Source organism: Balaenoptera physalus, assembly GCF_965194825.1.
Source record: "Balaenoptera physalus genome assembly, chromosome: 4".
Lineage (NCBI taxonomy): Eukaryota > Metazoa > Chordata > Mammalia > Artiodactyla > Balaenopteridae > Balaenoptera > Balaenoptera physalus.
Genome location: NC_138891.1, coordinates 136,156,403 through 136,170,936, shown reverse-complemented (window position 1 = coordinate 136,170,936; position 14,534 = coordinate 136,156,403). Strand labels below are relative to the sequence as shown.

At 47.4% G+C, this 14,534-nt stretch overlaps 1 protein-coding gene across 3 annotated transcripts; it reads left to right on the top strand.

The window, feature by feature from the left end:
- Positions 1-8,559: 8,559 nt before the first annotated feature.
- On the top strand, positions 8,560-14,222 carry KCNE1 (potassium voltage-gated channel subfamily E regulatory subunit 1). 3 transcript variants are annotated; one of them, XM_082459430.1, is made up of 3 exons: positions 8,560-8,668; positions 9,660-9,754; positions 13,687-14,222. In XM_082459430.1, the coding sequence occupies exon 3, from the start codon at positions 13,756-13,758 to the stop codon at positions 14,143-14,145; it is 390 nt and encodes a 129-aa protein (XP_082315556.1). In that variant the 5' UTR covers positions 8,560-8,668; positions 9,660-9,754; positions 13,687-13,755; the 3' UTR covers positions 14,146-14,222. The 3 variants fall into 3 exon arrangements, with proteins under 3 accessions (XP_082315556.1, XP_082315557.1, XP_082315555.1); XM_082459431.1 differs by lacking the exon at positions 9,660-9,754 and adding an exon at positions 9,537-9,639 and having other exon boundaries at positions 13,705-14,222; XM_082459429.1 differs by having other exon boundaries at positions 8,561-8,668; positions 13,705-14,222.
- Positions 14,223-14,534: the final 312 nt, after the last annotated feature.

Below are 14,534 nucleotides of genomic sequence, written 5' to 3'. Positions count from 1 at the left end.
AAGAACCAAGAGCAGTAGAACCAGGAAGAGGTGACATCCTAGTTCAAAGGCTGCCAGGCAGAAGTATTCTCACTTACTCTTACTTATGGGAGAGTCAGTCTTTTGTTCTATTCAGGTCTTCAACTGATTAGGTAAAGCCCACCCACCTTGGGGAAGGGCAATCTGTTTTATTCAGTCTAAAGATTTAAATGTTAATCTCATCCCAAAACACCCTCACAGAAACACCCAGAATAGTGTTTGAACAATTATCTGTACACCATGTGGCCCAGTCAAGTTGACACATAAAATTAACCATCACATCATAATATTAATATTAATACTACTAACATGTTAATTACACCCACTGATTTTTCTCATATTATCCTGTGTTAAACCAACCTGGCATTCCTGGATAAACCTACCTCTATTGTGATATAGTGCTTATTTTAGAATTGCTAGATTCAGTTTGCTAATACTGTATCTAGCATTTCTGCATCTATTTTCAGAAGTGATATTGGCTTGTGATTTTCCTTTTTTGTCCTTTTTTATCCGGTTTGGTATGAGTGTTCTAGCTTCATAAAATGAGTCAAGGATTTTTGACTGTCCTTCATATTATATTTCTTCACATGTTTCAGAGTTTTGATTTTTAGGCTCATTTTGAGTGGGTTTTTGTTTTTATTCTTTTCATTTTTCTGCTCACCTGCCTCCACCCCACCCAATGAGCTTTTCCCTGATGATCATTTTGTGATAGCTTTCACCTGGCCTCCGTGACTTCATCCTGGACCAGATTTTATAAAGGCAGTTTGGGGTTTCCATCCCATAGTGATTGTGGGGACATCCATGCCGTCATGAGGCCAGCATGTGACTAGGCTCTGTTTTTGGCTGGGGTTTGGGTCTCCAGCCCCACATTCCTAGACTCTCATTCTTCTAAAATATTGGTCTCCAGGCAATGGAAAGCCATGGGGCTCCCACCCCAGTTCTTGACTTAAGCAAGGTACTTATTAGTTCCTGTCTGCCATCTTGGGTGTTTGTGTCTTGGGTTTATCCCATAGGAGCCAAACTCCTGCTGATTTTAGACAAAGAGCCCCCTGGGTCAGAGGCTTCCAGGAGTTTTCTTCTGCCTCTGTTGAGCCAGATATCTCTTTTTAGCTTTCTATTTTTATACCTTATCTGTCATGGCTTTGTGTTCAGGCTAAAGGATGAATCAAAGCAAGAACTCATTGAGCTGCCTTGTTCAAAACACTCTTCCCTATCTTTCTTATTTTCAATTTACTGCCTTGTCTCACAAGGATTTAAAGAAACTATTTTACTTCATGATGCCAATGCAATGAGTCAGATAGAGCAGGTATTCCTATCACCCCGAGTGACAAATGAGCAAAACAAGAACAGAGAGTTCAAGTGCTTTAGTTCAGGTTTAGGGAATAGCTGGTTACCTGCAGAGCCTGTTCCCCCAGAGCCCATCCCAATTTTACTTTTTACTCATTCTTGCCGCCAAGAGAAATAGAACACTGAACAATCATGGCATTCATTAAAGACAATTCCTTTGATCAATTTTTCAATGCTTTTGATACCTTGAGCATTTTGTAATTTCAAGAATAGTATCAGAGGAGAAAATGTCTGATCTGCTGTCACGGCACTGGATTTTAATTTAGATAGTGTCATTCCCACTTATTCCTCCCATTTACCTTTCTAGTACAAATTTCCATGCTCCAAAATTCAATTCAATTCAGTTCAATTCAGCAAATGTTCATTGAGGCTCTGTCATGCTCAGACACCACCAGGTGGTATGGTCTGGTCAATGACTGGTCTGGAAAGGGGCGTCCCCCAAATCACACATAGATGAGCAACTAGTTTTCCACTCAAGAAATATCTAGGAATCTCTTTCCACACGCCAAGCTCCTTGCTGGTCGTAGGAGATGACTGAAAGGCAAGTCCCTTGGTAGTGCCTGTCCCTTGGTAGAGCTTACTGCTGGAGGACAGCCGACATGGTCATTGATTACTGACATGTGAGGCAGAAAATGAAGAGTGGTGAAGTGGACCATGCAAGGATGGATGAAGAGGGTTGGACCGGGCCAGGAGATCAGCCCAGAAACTCTTGTGAGATTCGTGGTAAAAGTCGATACAGACTGGCCTTTGGTAGGGGCTTCAGAAATGAAAAGAAGTCCTGAGATCACTGTTGGGGGTGGAGGGCGTAGTCATAGGTGACAACCTGGTGCTGTTGGAACCTGCACAGCGGTCCCCAGCAGAGAGAGAAGATCACTTCTGCCAGAAAGTCTTTTTTTTTTTTTTTTTTAAAAGATTTATTGATTGATTGATTGACTGATTGCTATGTTGGGTCTTCGTTTCTGTGCGAGGGCTTTCTCCAGTTGCGGCAAGCGGGGGGCGCTCCTCATCGCGGTGCGCGGGCCTCTCACTATCGCGGCCTCTCTTGTTGTGGAGCACAGGCTCCAGACGCGCAGGCTCAGCAGTTGCGGCTCACGGGCCCAGTTGCTCCGCGGCATGTGGGATCCTCCCAGACCAGGGCTCGAACCCGTGTGCCCCGCATTAGCGGGCGGACTCTCAACCACCGCGCCACCAGGGAAGCCCTGCCAGAAAGTCTTTGTGTGTGTTTGTGGGGACATGGGGGAGGTTAGCAAGAGAAAGGATATTTTAGCTCTAACCTGCAAGATGGGTGAATTTGAACATCTATTTGATTGGGTACTCTACAACCTACCCATAGAGGAACTCAATAAATACTGAATTGAACTGACTAGTCATCCACGGAAAAGATTTATTTATTGGGAAAAATTGTAAGGAAAGGGATCCGAGTTTAAACTAGGACACTACTTAGAGTAAGGATTCAGTTTGAAAATCAAGATTGTTATCAACCAACAAGGACCTACCGTACAGCACAGGGGACTATACTCAGTATTTTGTAATAACCTGTAAGGGAAAAGAACCTGAAAAAGAATATATAAATATAACTGAATCAGTGTGCTGTACACCTGAAACTAACACGATATTATAAATCAACTTCAATAAAAAATTTTTAAATAAAATAAACGACAATTTTAAAAATTAACAAACAAAAGACTGTTATCAAAATCTTTTCACTGTTTACACATTTTGCACTTAAAAACGAACTTTTTGGCCAACCCAATATTCTGGAATTTGCTTTTCTAAAGATTTCCTTCGAATATCTTTCCTCTCATCCCCTTTTGAGTCATGCCAGACACCACCCCTGATTTCTTCACTTTTTCCTTCAATCCCCGTGGAGGACCTGCAGAAACCCACATGAATCCAGACTTCCAGGCTGAGGTCCTGGTTGAAATAACACAGAAACCATGACAATGACTGTGGACAGTCCGTTTCTAAAAAAAAGTGACCTTCACACACATTCCCAGAAAGGCTGCCTGCACTGGTTTTAAATTCAGGCTTGCCAATGCATTTCCATTTCAGGCACATTGGCCACAAGAGTGCTTCTGTGTTATCAGGAATTGGAGGTACACTGAAATAATCTCAGACATGCAAAGAACTGAATAGATGCTAATCTCACTCCTGCGTCTCCTTGTTCTTTGGCTGAGTAGAACAGCCAGCATATTGTTACCTCTGTGATTTTTAAATCCACAGCATTTAAAAGGATTAGACATATGTCAGTGTAAACTGGACGGATTGAGGGTTTTTTTTAAAACATAAGGACTATGCTTGTATTCAAATGTTAAACACTGTATGTGTAGATTTAGTGTTCTTTCTTAGCCATAAATAACATTCCAGGCAGTAATTAATTTATCCATGTTCCTATCAGCACAGCATTATTCCAGGACATAAAGGGGTGGAGAGAGGCGGGGGGCGGGGGCAGAAATCAACACTGTTATTTCCTTTGGAAAAGCTTTCTTAATTGGATTTGTGCTCTTTTCATAACAAGGTGAAGGCTGTGGTTATTTGTCAAATGCAAGGGCAGCTGGGATGCCTGAAGCCATGGGTCTGTAGCCAGCTACGTCGTCTTCTTTGAATGACTGGAGGGTGACAAAAATTAGAGCAAGTGCCCCCGAGACCTGGGCAGAGGCAGCTTAAGTGACTATTTTAATGGACAATCTTGCCGTCCACCCACCAGGCAACACTCAGTGGCACTGTGCACTGTAGAGCCCCATAGAATTGATGCCATAGAGTTGAATTTGTTTTATGGGAAAGACAGTCCTTACCCTAAATCAGCAGCTCCTAACACAGCAGCCAAGAATCATCTAGCACATCAGGGGTCCATAAGTCTGCGGAATTGTAGCTAAAATGTTGCACACGTGTGCATTTGGGGTAAGGGTTGGGGAGAGCCATAGCTTTTCTCAGATTCCCAAAGGAATCCTGAAAAATCCAGAACCATTGCTCTAAAAGGACAAACAGAACATACACACCTGAAACAGCCAAAAAGCACGTGCAACACGACATCTGAGCAAGGCCAAAACAAGTCAATGAGGAAGTGAGTGCCCAGGTGTGCAAAGTGAAGGAACAGCCAGAGAAAGGGCATTGCAGGAAATTTTTCCTGGAAGGGAAGGGCCTAGAATAAAAGTGACAAACTCAATACCTACAGAACTGGGCAGGACATTCCATAAGCGGGGCCTGCTGAGTGTCCTTGTCAGGGAGAGTGTGGAGTTTGCATTTTTCTGGAAGGGGGCTGGTGCCCTCAGCTCCTGCCGCTTTTTCTCATGCCAAATATGGGCATAAGTTTCTAAATCCACTGGGTTTTGTGAGAGAAGCCAAAGTCTAGGTATTTAGTATAAGAGCTCTCAATTTTTTAAATCTAAAAAACCAATTCAAAATTAAAGCAAACAGGGACTTCTCTGGCGGTCCAGTGGTTAAGCCTCCGCACTTCCACTGCAGGGGGCACGGGTTTGATCTCTGGTCAGGGAGCTAAGATCCCACATGCCGTGCGGTGCAGCTAGTCTAAGACCAGCATTCGCTAGTCTTAGACCTTTGCTGAAGATCTGGGATTTGAAAAAGTCCTGAGCTCCAGCTGGAGGACGATCATCAACCTCTGGTTTGTTAAGCTGGAAGCAGAGGGTCGACCCCATGAACAAGGGCCTGGAGCAGGGGGAAGAGATGGGCAGTGCACAGAGGATGGAGGTGCCTCGTTCGCTGGCCCGGGAGCTCAGAGGAGCAGAGCACCTGGAAGTGAGGTTGGGGAGCTGGAATGGCCTGTAGGGCCCCAAGCAGGCTGGGAGTGGTTTCTTTCTGGAACAGGATCGGCCCTCGAGAGGGTTTTAGGAGAATGCCAGGAGATGCCGCGTTTGGGAAGGATGTACCCTGTGTGCAGGGCTCCCACCTAAAGAGGAGTCCTGGGAGGAAACTGAAGCTGGCCTCCTGTGACCAGGTGAATCAGGCGCGAGATGTGGGCTAAGGAAGGGGGACAGAAAAGACGCGAGCATTGAATGGCCAGTAGAGAAGACGCAAACACGCCATCTGCGTGGGATGGTGATGGAGCTGGGGCGGCACTGGGGGGGCCACGCCCCAGGCAGCAGGGCCGGGCTCTCTTCCATCATTGTGTACCTCCTCACCCGTCACCGGGGGCAGGATGGGGACTTCAGTGACCTTCCCCCTCCTTGTCTTTCTCGTGAGGAGGAAGTATTGCAATTTTCGCGTACTACGGCACCCAGGTTATGCTCTGTGGCTGCTCAAGAAAAGTTGCTGGCTTTCCAGGTGTTTCTCACTGACAGGTGAGAGCTGCCCTCGAGGATACTAGAAGCTGTGCAGTAAGGGTCAAAAACAAAGACGGAAGGGGTCCTAAGGGAAAGGAATGTTCCCCAGGCTAACACAGGGGCATCTGGATGCCAATGGAACAGCAGCCAGAGAAAACGGCAAAGAGCTATCGGCATGATCCTGGGCTCCGTATGTGCATCCTGGGTGGGTTACAATGAAGACAGTCCTCTCTGGTGACGGGGCCTTTATTTCTCTGGCAGCGTGTGGAAAGGGTTAGGAACATGAGCAGGAATTCCAAGCTGCGAGTTGAGATTTGAGGTCTTCCTAAGAAAGAACGAGAAGCGGCTGGAGCTCTGGCTTTGGATGTCACCCGCATTGAGGTGGGAGCTCATGGAAGATGATGTTAAACCCACCAAGAGGAGCAGAGCCCACATTTGCCATCTCCTCTCCCAAGGGACAGTTGCCAGTGAGGGGACCAAGAGGAGTGGAGAAGGTGGAGGAGCCAGAGAAAAAAGGGAAATGACCCAAGGACTTTGTTGCTCTGTTGTTATGTTTGTTTAAGACCAATCACACCTGTACGACGGGAAGAGGCGAGAATGAAAGAGTAAAAGGAGAAGGAAGAAGAAGAGAAGCCATTTCAAGTTCTCCAAAGGCAACAGAATACAGTCTCTTATCCGTAATTGTGTTTTATCATTACGAATAGGGAATGACAACAAAGGTATCACTGCAATAAAATAATTCATCACACGTGGGATGGAGAGAACCAGGGAGAGAAATAAGAATATCACCACTCATTAGGACTCTGTGCTTGCTTCCACTGCAGGGGGCACGGGTTTGATCCCCGGTGGGGGAACTAAGATCCCGCATGCTGCAAAAAAAAATCACCACTCACAGAATACTTTACTTTTTTTTTTTTGGCTGCGTTGGGTCTTCGTTGCTGCGCGTGGGCTTTCTCTCGTTGCGGTAAGCAGGGGCTTCTCTTGTTGCAGAGCATGGGCTCTAGGTGCGTGGGCTTCCGTAGTTGTGGCACACGGGCTCAGTAGTTGTGGCTCGCGGGCTCTAGAGCGCAGGCTCAGTAGTTGTGGCGCACGGGCTTAGTTGCTCCACGGCTTGTGGGATCTTCCCGGACCAGGGCTCGAACCGGTGTCCCCTGCCTTGGCAGGCAGATTCTTAACCACTGCGCCACCAGGGAAGTCCCTACTTTACCTTTTCGAAGACACTTCCAAACACACAGTCTGCACAGTAACTGGGAGACAGGTGGGCAGACATCGACCGCCCCGTCCCCTGACAGGGGGGTCTCTGCAGTTGGTCTGGAGCACGCTGTCCATGCATGTTGGGTTATTACTGAAAGGGTAGCACATAAATTCTACAGGACAAACGTTTTTGCTTCAATGATCCATTTTTTCCTTCCTGGTGGAGTCCTTTTGTGGAAAGGTGAGCAAAACGATACTAAATACATCCAGCATGACCTTGAGGGGGTAGAGTCCAGAGAATTTTCAGATAAAGTTTATGTATTTTTTCCTAAATATTAAAGAATATAGTTATTGCAAAAAAAAAAAGGAAAGGAAAACATAGAATGTATAAATAAGAAAATAAATACCATGTAAGCCCATCACTAGAACACAGTATTAACATCATGATGTGTTTTCTTACGGTCTTTTGAAATAATGCATAGCATCTTGTATGTACAATTTAGGGTTTTGTATTTTTCACTTAGCATTACAAACTATTTGTAAACATTATCTTAATGACCACATAAAACATTCCAGTACGTAGAATAATATTCTATCATACGTACCATAATATAACCAGTTTTCTATTTTGAGACGTTTAGATTCTAGTTATTTTAAGTAAAACTACAAAGAACTTTTCTATGCATAAAGCTTTTCTACAGTTCAGATCCCCTCCATAGAATAGATTTCACACAGTATAAGTACACATCAAGGCTATGGACATTTTAGAACTTTCCAGAGTGGTTGTGTGGGTTTAGACTAGCACCCGTGGTGCAGGGGAGTGCCAGCTCTGCCTGTGCTAGCTGGGCTGCGTCCTAAAGTGCCACATCCAATGGACCCCTTCCCAGAGCCTTCAGTGGCCTCCTCCCCAAAGAACCGCCAGGCGGAGGCCCAAGCGGAAGTGACTGGCCCAGGAAGACTAGGGGGGTCCGAGAAAATGTCTTCTATCTCTAGGCCAGGAATCTAATTTCTCTGTTCCCTGCCTGCAGACCGCAAGCCTGGACCTGTCGTTTGGGAATTGCTCGTCTCACGCTCACCAGCCCCCTACCCACCCCCAAGCTGGAAGGCAGCTGCTGTGAAATTTGCCTGGAGGTTCCTGGGGCCAAGGCTCAGTTTGCTCCTGGCGGCCTGAAAGGCTGTTCCCACTGCCCCAGGAACTTCGGAGCTGCGGTGCCAGCGCATGGGTGGCTCCAGCCACCGACACCTGCGCACTGGGACACCTGTCTGTCTGGTCCACAGCTGCACCCCCAGGTCAGGACGGGACACGTGTCAGTAGATGCTCAATAAATGCTTGCCAAATAGGTGCATGGCCACTGCTGGGGTTCAGGACGCAGCTAAAAGGAGTCTGCTGGGGTTTTGAGCTTATTTGAAGTTCTTGTTTGGAGATGTGTGAAGGAGTGTTTGGCCGACAGTGGGGGGTCTCCGGGACGGACTTCTTTTGGCCACTGCGGCTTCTTCCTCAGGAAGGTATATCTGGCTGGCTGGCTCGCTGGCAGTTCTTATACAGACTCTCTGCCGGCTCTGCGCTTACCCCGCGTGCAGAGCGCTTGCTGGAGACGCAGGGTGCGGAGCATCCGGGGGCCCCGGGATGGCCTGGGGGGGCCCGGGGGCCGCGGGCTCGGCGGGGACGCGCGGGGACGGGGCGGGGCGCCCTCTGGCTCCGGAGGCCCCGCCCGCCCCGCCGCGCACTTGCCCGCGGAGCGCGCCGCCTGGGGCGCGGCCGTCGGTGCCCTGCGCTTGGCTGCCGTGGACCCCGCTGCGCTCCCGGCTCTCTCCGCGCCCCAGACCTGGTAAGTCAAGGGCTCCTGCCTCCCGGCTGCTCGCCCGGCGAGCGATGCCCCAGGCCGGCGACCCTGAGCGGGCTCCAGGCACCCAGTCTCAGCCCCCGGGCCACAGCGGGCGCCCCCAGGCAGGAGGCGCCGCGACCCCCCTTAGTGGGAGACAGAATAGGTGGCTCGGCCTCACGCTTCCTTTCCCTCTGCCTTCTACACGTCTAGAACGTATGCCTAGAAAATCATCTCACCACCAAACAACGACAACATTTCCCCATTATTATTAAATCACAGTCGTTCCTGGAGAAAATTGGGAAAATACTTAAAAGCATCCAGAGAAAACTAAAACCGCCCATGATCCCAGTCCCCCGCTTGGTTTCAAAGACCTCCAGATGGGGCAATATTTGCAAACACACCCGGCCTCAAAGGGAATCTTTTGTGGGGTTTTTTTTTGGACCAGAAAAGTTCCTTGGGCCTTGGCATCTCCCCAGGGAAAAGGCGTGGGACACGCAGAACGTTACTGGTATCTGATCTTGATTGAAGTAACAGGGGAAAATGTGGAACTTTTAGAAGACGGTGGACCCAGTAGCAGTCACGTGTTATGTGCTGAGTATATCACATGTTAATCCACCCCACCCCATCCCCGGCCCCTGCCCCCGCCCGACCCTCGATTTTTCAGACTGCTATATGTGAACTGTTTGAGTCCACTTTTAGGTTGAGAAGGAGCTTCCAGCTCCTTTGAGGAAGGGCCTTGTCAATAACCACAGGTGTCACTTACGGTCACCATGGTGGGGAACTTTGCTGTGATCACACCGTTGCTTTAATTCATGTGATGAGTGAATTGCCAGAAGGCACTGTTGACACTGATCTATGGGTTCCTAACCAGGGGGCGAAACCCCTCTGCACGCTCTGCTCTGTTTCATGCTGCTCAACAGAGATGAACTGAGGATGGGTCTGAGGAAGGCATTCTCAGTTTCCAGAATATTCAGGTATGTCTTGCTTTTGACAGGTTATTCCAAAGTGGATTGTTTTGAAAATAAAGTACCCTGTGAAGACATCAGAGGGATTCACTCCTGTCATCTTAAGTCTCTGAAGGCAGAGCTGGTGAGCCAGTTTCTGTGTGGTTCGGGCTTTCCGGTAGTTGCGTGGGACATTTACTCACTCACGCATCCGTGCATGCCTGCCTGCGTCTGTGAATATTTACTGTGCTCCTGCCACATGCCAGACACTGTTCTAGTCTTCGGGATACATGGGGACAACACAGGCAAAGATCCCTGCCCTCAAAACCTTACATTTTGATAGGGAAGACAAACAATAGACAATGAACAGAATAAATAAGAAAAACTATACTAGGTGCAGGTGATCAAGTACTATGGATAAAAAGGAGAGCAAGATAAGAGTTACGGGAATTGGGGAGGATGGGTGAAAATTATGCTGTATTACTGACAATTACTGATGGCTTTAAACCTTTTTAGGAGTAAGGTGGGTTGCAGATACATATAGTTATTAATATAGTTATACGTAACTATATTAAAAATATAAATTTTAATATACAAAATAAATAATGCTAATAAAATAAATATACATTAAAAATAATTTAAATTTTATTATATCAAAAGAGACTACATTGAAAGAGGTTTTCATTTGGTTACACCAAGCTCTTTCCAGAGTGTATTCTACTTTGTTGATTATTTGCTCTCACACTCACATTGTAGTTGTATTAAATTTAATACTTTGCATGCCCATTTAATTCAGCAAACCCATATGGACTCATTCTGGGGGCTGGAGTGAGGACAAGGTGAACGAGAGTCTCTGATCCTCCTGAGCTCCTGGAAATGCATAGACAAGCCTGCAAATGATTACAACACAACTTAGAATCTGAGCGCTTCAGACTGGGCACTATGAGGGCTCAAGGCAGGGGACGGGACATCTGGAAGGGGCTTCACAGGTTGGCATAGGAGTGTGCCTTTTGGAGGACCAGTAGAATTTTGGCAGGCAGACATGGTGGTCATGACTCTCTTGCAGAGAGAGCAGCAAAAGCAAGAGATAGGAAAGTTGTGGGCTTGTTTCCTGCCTCCCCAGTCGTCCCATCATCCCCAGTTTTCAGATGAGGAAACTGGGGCTCCCCAAATTCATTTAATTTGCTGAGGGTGAGATCCTTCCTTCTATGTGACTTCAGCTCCCTTCCCAGAATCTGGGAATCCTGCTGCCATCCGTTCTCCGTGCCGAAATGCTCATCCTTTTTCCCATATTGAGTTTGACCGGGTCCCTCTCGTCAGCTCCCTGGTTCACATTTCCACCCTTCACAGCCCAGAGCTCCTCTCTGTCACCCACAGAGAGGTCTGGGACGCTCTTAGTCCTGTGACCAGACCCAAGAGCCACACCGCACATCCAGCAGGGAGGTGGCAGAAAGCCCTTTTCAGACCTTTGAGGACAGTCAAATGCGGTGCCTTTGTATAGGTTTCATCCTGACTTTCTGAGACCTTGGCCACCTTAGTGATTCCTCTCCCGGGAGAGAGGAAGGTGAGAAGCCCAAGGCAAAGCCAGCTGACTGCCTGGAAGAGTCTGGGCCCCTCTTTGCTTCTTTGCTGCTAGGAGGTAAATGTATCTCCAGAATTTGGACATCGCGTTTCGATAAAGATGAAGACAGTTGACAGTTATTTCCAAGGAAAATTGGCTCACAGAATTCTTGACTCAGTAAGATCATATTCCCCCAAATTAAGCTTATCCATAATTGTTTCTACCCTAATTCTGCTTCCTGAAACAAAAAATGATGATTTCCAAACTGGATGCCCTTTTGAGGAAACGCTGCCAAGAATGGCAGGAATGTCATCCCCATCCCACCTAGATAAGCAAGCTACGGTACCGTCTGGGAGCCGCGAGGAGTAGCTAGGACTGAGCCAGGGCTGGAACTCGGATCCCTGACATTCCTCTTTCCCTGACTTGCCCCCAGAATCTGTCCCTCTCAGTAGAGAGCTTGGAGTCAGCCATGAAAGCCTTGCCCTTTCAGTAAATGCGTAAGAAAGAATGAGAGTGCGGTACTAGGAAATCAGTTCTAAAAGCCTGTTATCGGTGCTGATATGAGACGGATCTGGAACTCCTGGGAGAAAGGCAGAAGGGGCGGTGTGTGCCTGGAACAGCGTGACATCACCTACTTCCCCCTCTCCCCTGGGTGCAGTTGGAGCGTTTGCAGGAGCCCAGGGTGCTGGAGGCCCACTTGCCGTCCATTTGCATCTCAGCTCGGCTGCCCACAGTCCCGAACCCTGAGTGATTCTCAGTAGACCAGCAGCTCTGGGACCAAGCTTAGACAGAAAAAAATTGCACTAACCTTCGTTGGGGGCAGTGCCTATGCCTCCTGAAGAGGCTCAAACCCAGGCAGAAGCAGAAACTTCTAGAGCCCCACCCCACTTCCTTCTTTCTGGGCCCATTAAGGCCAGTTTGAGAATGTTTAGCACAGGCTGAGCATCAAACTGGTTGTGATCGGAGCTGGACCTCCCTGGTTCCTGCTGCTTCTTCCTCCTCCAGCCCCCTATTCCCTGTGCGAGCTACAAAAAGCTGTGGTTCTCGCCGGTGGGGCAGAGGGGTCTCCTGATGGCATATGTAGGTCAGAAGCCAGTTCCCAATTAGGTAGACTCAGTTTTACCTGATACAAGTAGCCGGCTCCTTGGTTCCTTTGAGCTTAAATACAGATCTGCCTTCTCTCTGCAAGGTCCTGAGAACTCCTTTTTCTATGCTAATAAAATGTGAGTCCATGGCTAAAAGATTAAAGTTTAGATGTATTTTTGATCGGAGACGTGACCTTGGGCAAGTCAGCTCACCTCTGTGGAAACCAGTTTTCTATGAAGTTAAGACTGTTGGATCAGCTGGTCTCCAAATCCATTTGAGTCCAACAGTCTTAACTGTGGCCACTAGGCAGTGCTTTGGCATTATAATGGATGTGAACTTGGAGAATGGGACATAAACCCACAGCTGTTGTGCGGATTGGGTTCTGTGTCGTTTACACCATGCTGATTATTAGAGGACGTTGCCAAACTCATTTTGTGACTCATTACGCAAAAACACCATGTGACCCAGCATGCAGGCCTTGGGGGCACAGAAGGCATTTAGCAAAAGCGATACAATAAATTAAGTGTAAAGTCAGCAAAAGATTTTTCGTTAAAAATGCAGAGTTGTTATTTGAAAGGCAGTTAAGTAACTTGGCTTTTCTGGTCCAGCAAAAAGTTACGACAGGCTTATCATAATTTGAGGTGCCAACGTGAGTTAGGACAGGGACAGCTGAGGTCATGGTAATGACTTGAGAATTTCTTTCCACAACTCCTGTTCAGATTTTCTCAGGGACATGCAAGACCGAAAAAGAAAATCTGAAAAACAAACAAGATTGGGAAATTATGCTATGAAGTTATTATTTCTCTTCTTATATAATTCTTCCGGGTACTCTGCAGCACAAAAGACTGATTGGTTAATTTCCTAAGGGCCCGCATCATAGCCCAGTGGTTCTCAATCTTGACTGCAAAGTAGGATCACCTGAGAAGCTTTGAAAAGTCCCAATGCCAGACAGGAACCCAGACCAAGGTCTGTCTTCCTCTTCTTATAAGGCCACCGTCCTATCAGATTAGGACCTTACCTTTATGACCTCATCTAACTTAATTGCCTCTGAAAGACCCTACCTCCAGGTTCAACTGCATTAGGGGTTAGGGCTTGAACATGTGACTTGGTGGAGAGCACAGTTTGGCCCATAGCGTATAAATTAAAAGGCACACGTACGACACAATGTGTGTATTAAGGGAACTCGTTCTGGTGATCACCTATGGAGGTAGGGACTGGGAGTGGTGAATAGAAATAACAGTGAATCAGTTTATCATTTGATCAGTCAAGAGAGGGCATTATGCAGATCCCAGGTGGCACACACCATGACGGAGTACTCCTCCGTCATACTCTGGTAGGGCACCCCTCTTACTGAGATTTTTAAAAACTGTGTGGGGGGTGTGTGTGGCGGGATGGGGGTGTTTGGGCCAATACATATTTTTTGATTTCAGGTTGCACTTTTGTTTTAGAAAGTTTTCCCGGGAAGTTTACTCTCCCGCAGTGAAACCTTGACTCTCAGGATGATCCTGTCTAACGCCACGGCTGTGACACCCTTGCTGACCAAGCTGTGGCAGGGGACAGTTCAACCGGGCAACAACACATCCAACCTGGCCCGCAGGTCCCTGGGCCACGATGACGGCAAGCTGGCGGCACTCTACATCCTCATGGTGCTTGGCTTTTTCGGCTTCTTCACCCTGGGCATCATGCTAAGTTACATCCGCTCCAAGAAACTGGAGCACTCCCACGACCCGTACAATGTGTACATCGAGTCTGACACCTGGCAGGAGCAGGACAAGGCGTACTTCCAGGCCCGGATTCTGGAGAGCTGCAGGGCGTGTTACGTCATTGAAAACCAGCTGGCTGTAGAACGACCCAATGCATACCTTCCTGAGATGAAGCTGTCATCCTGACCCCGAGACTGGTCGGAATTGGACAAAGCCTCCCTGATGATCTGATTTTTCCAATTACATGTTCCTTATATTCTTTATTGCATGAGTATAATTCGTTTGTTTTGTTTTGTTTTTTCTATCGTAAGGGGTGAAAGGTGGGTTAGTAACACTATATTTCTAAAATCACTTTCCTTCTATAATAGGCTGTGAGCCGTTCCCCAGTATGTGTGCCTGCCTTGGTAATTTCAGCAACATCCCTGAGATCATGGCCTCTGAGAATAAGAGCTGTATTTCCCTGACTCCCTTGCAGCTAGCAAGGTCCTGTGTATGAAGTTATGGCCAGTAGAAGTGAGAATGATGAGTGCAATTTCCCAGTGAGCCTTGAAAAGGAAAGGATGTGTCCTCCACTC

Coding starts and splice junctions, on each gene's coding strand:
- KCNE1 (XM_082459430.1), top strand. CDS start 13,756: ATGATCCTGTCTAACGCCACGGCTGTGACACCCTTGCTGACCAAGCTG.